Source organism: Aphanomyces invadans, assembly GCF_000520115.1.
Source record: "Aphanomyces invadans strain NJM9701 unplaced genomic scaffold supercont1.35, whole genome shotgun sequence".
Taxonomy (NCBI): Eukaryota; Oomycota; class Saprolegniomycetes; order Saprolegniales; family Verrucalvaceae; genus Aphanomyces; species Aphanomyces invadans.
In genome coordinates, this window is record NW_008580180.1 from 494,994 (window position 1) to 503,372 (window position 8,379).

The 8,379-nt window shown below is 54.1% G+C and overlaps 2 protein-coding genes across 2 annotated transcripts; one reads left to right on the forward strand and one right to left on the reverse strand.

The window, feature by feature from the left end:
• Nucleotides 1–320: 320 nt before the first annotated feature.
• Nucleotides 321–1,084, reverse strand: H310_12037 (hypothetical protein; the record flags this gene model as incomplete). Its single annotated transcript, XM_008878948.1, has 1 exon — nucleotides 321–1,084. A coding segment is annotated over one exon (684 nt), but the record flags the coding sequence as incomplete, so codon positions are not given.
• A 3,664-nt stretch (nucleotides 1,085–4,748) lies between these two features.
• H310_12038 (hypothetical protein) lies at nucleotides 4,749–5,352 on the forward strand. The gene has a single exon (XM_008878949.1). It carries the CDS (start codon nucleotides 4,795–4,797, stop codon nucleotides 5,251–5,253), a length of 459 nt encoding a protein of 152 aa, XP_008877171.1. The 5' UTR covers nucleotides 4,749–4,794; the 3' UTR covers nucleotides 5,254–5,352.
• The last annotated feature ends 3,027 nt before the right edge of the window (nucleotides 5,353–8,379 follow it).

Below are 8,379 nucleotides of genomic sequence, written 5' to 3' on the forward strand. Positions count from 1 at the left end.
AAGCCGCGATGCGACATTGACAGCTCCAGGCACGCTTCTTGACTCTCTCGACCACGTCCTGGCCCGCTTCAACCGGTTCTAAGTCCATTCCGATGTGACTACACGCTTGGCGGCGCTGTCTTTCGCCCCCCCACATAGCTCGACCCATGGCCACGGGGGTGGGTTACAAAAGCGCCTTCCCTTTTTAGTCTCGCTCGCCACAGCACAACCGAACTCTTGGTCGCCTCAAGTATGCAAGTAGCCAGGAGAGGGGGTTGTGCCGGCTCAGCGACTGCAACATGCAATACCAGCGTTGGACTCTATACCAGATCCATCCAAAACGCTGGCAAGCTTCGCCGCTCCAGAAGACAGGAAAGCAACGCTGTAAATTATGGTAAATACACATCCATGGCACTACGTTCTAGAACGCGGTCTCGGGGAAGGCTTCCAGAAGGAACGACATGCACTCGTCAAGTTGGATGGGGCTGCTCGAGAACGGCAGCGGGTCCAAATTCCAATCGTACGTGTTCGCCACGACAGCGACGTCTTCGACAGCGACCGGGTCCACAGAGCTGCGCGCATCGTCGCTGTCGTCGCTGGACGTGCTGGTGGTGGACGGTTTAAACCGCAGCCCACGCCGGTGGCGCGCCTGCTTTTCGCGGTACTTTTGTGCGTGGGTTCGGATTTGCCGCACCGTGCGGGTTTGAACAATCTCGGCGACGTACTTCCACGGGCCTTTGGGGAACTTGGCCACCCCTTCCAGGAACCGAATGTGCTCGGCGGTGGTCCACATCCCCGTGCCTTCTTGCTCGTTGTCGTCGGAGATTGCGGCTTTCGCCGCGCGGGGGCGCTTGGTGCCGACGCGGCCACAAGGGTCGCACACCATCGCGGATGGGAACGCAGGGGAACTCGCCATGAGCATGGAGGTGGCGGAACTGCTGGAATGCGAATGTGGGACAACCCAAGTTTTGGGAAATGAAGCTTCATCGGGGCGGCTGCCACGCCATGCGACAATACTGCAGCAACAGAGGAAGCCATCGTGACGAGCATAAATCAGATCCACGTCCGCCCTAGCCCGACTGAGGTCCAAAGTCATGGTATCGACCACATGGCTGAAAGACCGAAGAGTTCACGTAAGTGTGCCACGGCATTTCCCAGGATCGTCTCTTCGAGGCCATAATTTCGCAACATCGTCCAGCGAGAATAAAAATATCGACAACGCACTTTGATTGGCCCAAGGATCCGACGAATTCGGTTCTCCAACAGCAATCTCTCCATACGAGAGCCAATCGAATGCATTCGCCAAAATGCTTTTTTTTTATCGGATGGTGCTGAGAAATTTCGGCCTCATTTGGACGATCCCGGGAAATGCCCAGTGTGCAATATCGGTTGCGCCGTCGTCGCCGTTCGTTTCGAGCACAACCTACAGTGAGTACAGGGAGAGGCAGCAATTATCCCCCCCCCACGAACAGCTCAGCGATTCCTGTCCCTACACTTGCGGTGGAGGTTCCTCGGCCTGGCTGGGACAAGGTTTTAGGAGCCGGGCGGACTGGCAAGCCAACGCCCTCGTCGAGTGAACGGGTGGCCACGGAGCCCGAGACAATGGCATGCTTTGAGTCAAGCGAGGCGAGGTGCCGTGCAAACTTCTCAACTTTCTTCCACTTGCCCTTGGTTTCGTTGTGGAGTTACTTGGTGAGATGTCACGGTTGAGAGCCAGTCAGGGTGTATGCGACAAGATCTTGCGAGGGCCAGCTTTGTTGCGAACCTTGCCATGGATACATTGATCTATCTCCCTGTGTCGGGAACATCTGCCCCCCTACCGACGCAACGACACCCATATGGTGCAAATCATCCCAAAATAATGCTCGGAATCCACGTTTTCCGTTGAAAAAGCAACAGGATTATCTTGATTTTTGGTGAACTGTAAAGATCCGTACAAGTTTGGAATGTATCCGGATGACTTTGGATAGTTTGCGTTTTACAGTTCACCTGAACCGAGCCAAATAAATATACAGGAATAATTCAAATTGGCACGCGGCTTACCAATAAATCGTCGAGGATCACCAAAATGAAGTGTGTTCAGGCGATATGCACCATATGTCGACGTTGCGAGGATAGCGCCGCTGAACCAGGAGAGGGGCGCGCTGGCTGTCCTCTCTGCCAGTCCGCGGTGGCGCATACTTTCCCTCTCGCCCCCACTGCCACACCCGTCCAGTTTGAATCCCGATATTCATTCGTTCACGTCAACTCTCTCGACTGAGGGGGGTGTCGCAGGACCTTACCGTAAACAGGTAACTTGTGTTGGTGGAACTTCGGTACAGAAAGGCACTCTATGTTTTCCGTGTGCGGCAAATCTCACGGTTCCGTGCGTCGTTGATGAACCATGATACAGTCATGTTGTTGTTAGCTTATTTGCAAGGACAGGGAGGCTGCGCAGTTACCGGCGAATGGTTGTAGAATGCGTTTACCCACCAGCTGAGCCCACGGTAGCGCCCGAGTGCGATGCTAACTCTACCTCCACCACCATCGAAGTATAACCCTGTTCCGTTCGGCGAACGTCCGCATCACTGCAAAATCGCAAAACTGTTCAACGTCAATTGCATCAACCACCTTCGTTTTGATTGGCTGAAAATGTGATCGAATTTACCTGAAATTCGACCCTCCCGTCATTTTAACAGATTTCGAAGAAATTATTCAAGCCAATCAAAGGAAGTTGAATAATATAATCGGTGTTGGACGATCTTGCATTTTCTTATGTGTGCTTTAGAATTTCAATTGTGTTGATATACGATAGAATCGATGGTTGGGAAACATTGACGAGACAATTGACAGCGCAGACTTCTCCCCGAGGCCTCAATCGACGATAAACCCGTTCGGCTTCGGTGGAACTTTACACATCACCCCCCAATGTCCAACAAACAGCGACACCAAGTCACTTCCTGAGTTTCCCCCTTGAAATCGCTCGTTCACAAGTCAACACAATTGTCGAGTGACGGGGCGTATTGGGGACGGGTTAAACCGAGGCAACTTGGTTGCACTCTATGCAGCTTACAGACGATTGAAAAATCAGCGTACCAATTGAATGGGGCCACCACGGGCAGCATCCACATAGTTGGGGGAATGTTGTGATGCAAGTCGGCGCCATGAAACTTGCCGGATTTTCGCAAACCGCCCTTCAACCATCGCGCGTGCTGAGGTTGCGGGGAAGGAGAACGAAGGGCTAGGACTATTGTATATTCCGATTCACGCTAGAGCGTGAGACACGTACGTGCCGCCGCGGGCCCGACCAGCGTTCGCGCTTGCCCATCCAGTGTGTTGTGCAAACTCACCATACGTCACAGCGACGTCCAAGTCCACATCGACGAGGGGGGGGGTATTTCAGTGTCGGGGAAACTTGTTTTGCATTGCGTGGAATCCACCAGCGACCCGCACTGACCCTCGCCAGGATAAGCCACACCCAGTCGAACAGGCGCGTCGAGTCGAGCAACGCCCGTTCACAGAAAACAATTCTTTCACGTCTGTTTGCGTGGTGATAAATCATCAGCCACTCTCGAGTGCAACGACAGCCAGCCCATCTGGTTCCGCCAACTTCACTGACCAAACAACCCGCATTTCAACGACAACTTCATGACCGCCACACGAATCTGTCCACGTGATGGGGGTGGGTCACTTCACGGCGCACGAGGCGGCCCGCGTGCGGCGACGTCGATTGGGGCGATCTCGACTCGGCGCCACGACGTCTAGGGATACACGACCACGCCGTCGCTGCTGCGATATCTGGGTTGAAGCGCAACACCTCACACGTGATGCTTCATGTCTGCAGGCAAGCCGCAATGAAACATGGTTGATACCGCCCCTATCATCGCGCAGTCGCAACGATGGCGGTTGGTACCCATTCCTTGCGACAGGTCCGTCGCGGGGCGACCGGAAATGGCATCGAACAAAGTTATGCACGCGACAACACTTCGCGGACATGCCAGGCCGTCGATGGAGGTTGGATGTCCGTTCTTGAACGGGTTCCATTCGCCTCATCTTGCGGCCCGTCGTATGCAGTCTCTCGAGGGCCCTGCGGCGGCGGTATTCATTCTCGTCGCAACACCAGCTACAATTCGCAAATCCATCCAGATTTTGTTGCAACCTGTGTGATGGCCGGGAACCTCCCAGTCTCGCGCTCGATCGATGCACATACGCTTTCGGGTGGCGTGCACGCCGCAGGGAATGGCGGCGCGGGTGTCAAACGCGCGCGGAAACTATCGCTTTCGTATGAACATATTCGGTTGTAAGACGAGGGGGAGTCGAAATTCCACACTGACCAATTGTACCCCTAGCCACCGCATAGCGATCCTCGAGCTAATGCGTGACAAGAGTGGCCAGATCAAACTTGTGCGGGCTGCCGGTGTTGCACACCCGGCTACAGGCTGAGCGACGGTAGTTCGCGTGGCCCGTGGGTCCATGAAGAAGCTCCATCGACGGGGTGGAGGGCACGGCATTGTGGTAGCGATCGCGGCGATGACACAATCACGTAGACAGCGACTCTGGGCCATCCAGCCGAGTGACCACAACCACCGAAGCGACCATGTGCTCGCCGCGAATGCGAAGGCGCGCGCCATACAGACCAATGTCGCACAACATGATGCACTGTAACACGATATCGTATGGCTGCCTAGCACAGCCACCAAAATTCTGATACGGAATGTCTATGGACTGGATATCACGATGTGGCGAGGGTGGAGTTGGCCAAGCGGTGGCGTGGTACAATTGTCATTTTTCAAATCTTCGCGACCTTAGCACATCTTGAGGGTGGATCCATCCAGCATGCACCAGCCCCAGATTCCCCAAGCCACGGCACTGTACTCGCCCGTCGAGGCAGTAGAGAGCCCCAACCACGACACAGCGCACGTCACGGAAGGCACAGGCACCTGGACACCAGACGAGCACGAGCGGTTCCTCGCCGGCATCGCAATGTACCCGAAAGGGCCATGGAAGAAGGTCGCAGTCATCGTCAAGACGCGGTCCGTGCGGCAGCTGCGAACTCACGCACAAAAGTACCGGGAAAAGCTCGCACGGCGCGAGCGCCGCGTCGACGGCGGCAGTGTCAGCAGCGCTTGCTCCGACACGTGCGATGGCGTCGGCAAAGTCGATTGGGACCACCATGCCCCGACACATGAATGGGGGACAGTCGAACCGATCGCGTTTGGTCGGAACAGTGTGCAGTACGACGAGTGCGCACTGTTTCTGTTGGAAGCGTTCGGCGAGTGGGGTGTCGCTTTGTGACGACGCCACGCGGCGGCAACACAGGGTCTAGCGCATCCCAACCCGTACAGTAGAAACCAATTAACTTATAATGGACTTGCCCCGCCGCCTTCACTGCCATCGGTACACCCTTGTCGAATGGAGAGAGCAAGCGGACGAACGAACCGAGCCCCACACAGGCCCGCCGACGGCAGAACATGCACCTGCCGGAATTCGTGGGGCGTCTCGGTCGGGCCATTACGCATGCAGGTTTTCATGAATTGTTTGGTGCGACGGTGTGACATGGGACGGATATATTTCACAGGAAAGAAGATGTGGCTCGTGGAAGCCATGCCAACTCTTCAAGTCTGGCAGGTCTCTACCGTTGATTCGGGGCGGGCCTCGAGGACGCGGGCACGCCTGCTTATAAGACGCTCGAGTCAAACCCGTCGCGACAGTGTGCGCCACGGCGGCACTTTGGCTTGGCGACCTTTTATATCTCGGTGGGGGACACGATGCCGTAGAGGCTTCGCGTGTTTGCCGTGCATCACGAATAGCCAGATTGCACTTCGAGGTGAATATCGAGCACCGTGACGACATGTGCCCCTCCCCGGCTGTGTGCATGCCGTGCGACACGTACAACTGCGTCGCAGACCGGATGTACCCACCCCTCACCCTCTTCTGCAAGCCCAAGGATTTTTCGTGAAGTTGCCCCTTGTCGGGAACACTCGCTTCCTTCGCACTTTCTGCGCCCCAGATCGGCATAGTGGACTGTTCACCGTCCCTGTCGCCCGCCGTGACGGGTACACAGCGTAAAGTTCTGCCAGCACCAGATCACACGCCTCCAATCGGTCTGTTGACCAGTCCGCCTGCATTTTGAAAACGATTTCTCAATGCCCCATGAGTTGCAGGCATCGGGGGAATGGCTGTGTCGGCCTCTGCCCCTTTCACTCTTGGCGGACCGCGGAGAAGGCAAGCTCGGAGTCGCGACTGTTCGACAAAAGCTTGGGTGGACGTCGTGAAGCTGATGCATTGCTTGCAAACACAGGTGTAAACAGGGATACGAACGTTGCCAAGATACAATTCACCTCAATGATGCAGGGTTGTCCGACAAGACTTTGCCTTATTTTGGGCAGGGTATACAAATCTTAAACGTAGGGGACCATGAGGGGGTGGCAGGGGTTCAGTCACTGCACATGACCGACACACAAGTATGGACTCGTCGTTACAACGAGGCGCCACGTACCAACATAGCTAGACCCTTGCAACTGAACCTCCAATCTGAATTCCCCCGCTTCCGCATGTGCACACGCAGCGACGAGCGGGGGCAAGGACTCTGCATCTTTCAGCGCCTCTAACAGCGATACAAATGGCCTCCCCCGTTCAGTTGTTGAAACGCGCCTTCAACGTGGGGACAGGGGAATTCTGGAATGAGCAGTCTGGAATGAGCAGCCTTCGAGGAGACGCTTGGCGGGAAATCCCGCGCGGGGTCGTTCACTCAGATGCAACCCCGGGCATTGTTCGCTTGTACTCACGTCTGTTGCCGATTTTGCCATCCATCGCTCATGACGACGTAGGGGGATGACGAAACCCTTGTTCTTTTCTCTCCGAGCTGCATCACTTTTGTGTTGTGAGCAACAGGTGCCAGGGAACACCCACACCGTACCACGACGTATTTCTTCTCGCGGCTTCAGTCAGGGTCTGTAGTGGCTTGCGACCACTTTCTTCTGAGAGCCGTCGTTCTTCACGCAGCTGTGGCGCAGTTTCAGAGCACTGTTCAACAAACCTGGAATACGAGCAAGCGTTTAGCGCGAATGCCAAGGGTTGGGACGATGCATACACGACGACATGTTGGACCAAAGCGCAGCGGCATCTCTCGGCCTTGTCATTGACTGTTGTGGCCATGCAATACGAGGCGGCTCTGCATTGCCTCATTTCTCTTATGACGTCTTGAGTAGATGCACGTGCGGGCGTCGAGAGGCGCAGATACCATTGCGGTGACACTGTCCAAGCCAGCTTAAGTCGACGTCGCACCGCATTAACACGTCTTCACGAGCTTCCGGCGGCGATTGTCGCTGGGGCTGGTCGTGACGAAGGCAGACTGGTTCAGCACAGCCGCTGTGTATCTACTAGATTCCTTGGAGCATAGCTTCGTCAGTCAAGGTGCTTCCTTACTGTAAGTCACAGATCCTAGACTAAACATGTCGAACGGGTAAGTACTGTAAACAGTCAGAACCGTCTGAGACATATTGCATCAGCAACATTACTGTTTGCGACGGAAAAATGTCCCCAGTGGTACTAGAGAAATATCTTGAAATTTGTATGGGGAATAAGATGCCCTCGACGAGAATTGATAGTGTTTTATTCAAGCTGTTTTTGAATTAAGTGCCATATCCACGATGATTGGTAGAAAATAGATCATTTAATGCTCAGCTACGACCACGACGACTAGCAACCAATACTACAATATTTCTGAAAACCAAAAATATTTCGAAGATGAAACTTATTTTCAAGTGACAAGCTACACTACAAGAGTCCGTGGCAACGCATTTTGAAATGAGCGAGTGATGGTTTCACATGGCATGTCCTCCCAGGCTTCAATAGTGCGCTTTACCATAGCCATGCGTTTTTCAGCTGCAGACACAACCGGCTTTTCGTGAAGCCACTTGTAACGAAGCCTCTTCGCGGACCGTATCCATAAACTGTAGCAGTTCCGATTTAAATGAAAGGGTGTCATGGTGACCTTGGCCGTCCAGCGTGTATTTCTTTTCGTTGCATGGTTTGCTCATGATGGAGTCCTTTTGGCTCAACCAGTTGCGCCAGGTTTTCCAGTCGATGTTTTGAGCCTTGGCATATGCTCTGGATGACGTCGTGCTTGGGTCGAATCCCTCGATGTACCTCTTGCGCTGGGCGTTGGTGTATCTGGTGTAGGCCATGGCTCGACGTTGATTTGAAAGACGCGGTTTAGCGGGATTTTTGAACCTAACGTCGGCTCTCAGTGATCAGCCGAATTTCAGTTTAGTAAACTTGAGTGTATCTTGCGCAATTTTTACAACTACAAGAAATGACGTATATGTTGATATTCCTCCAGACATGCTGAACACAATTAGTTGGTCACCTATCAATTTCAACAGTTCCAGAATGAGCCAAAAATTGTTGAAAATGCCC

Bases quoted from the DNA above. Each gene is read 5' to 3' on its own strand.
- H310_12038 (XM_008878949.1), top strand. From the start codon at position 4,795: ATGCACCAGCCCCAGATTCCCCAAGCCACGGCACTGTACTCGCCCGTC.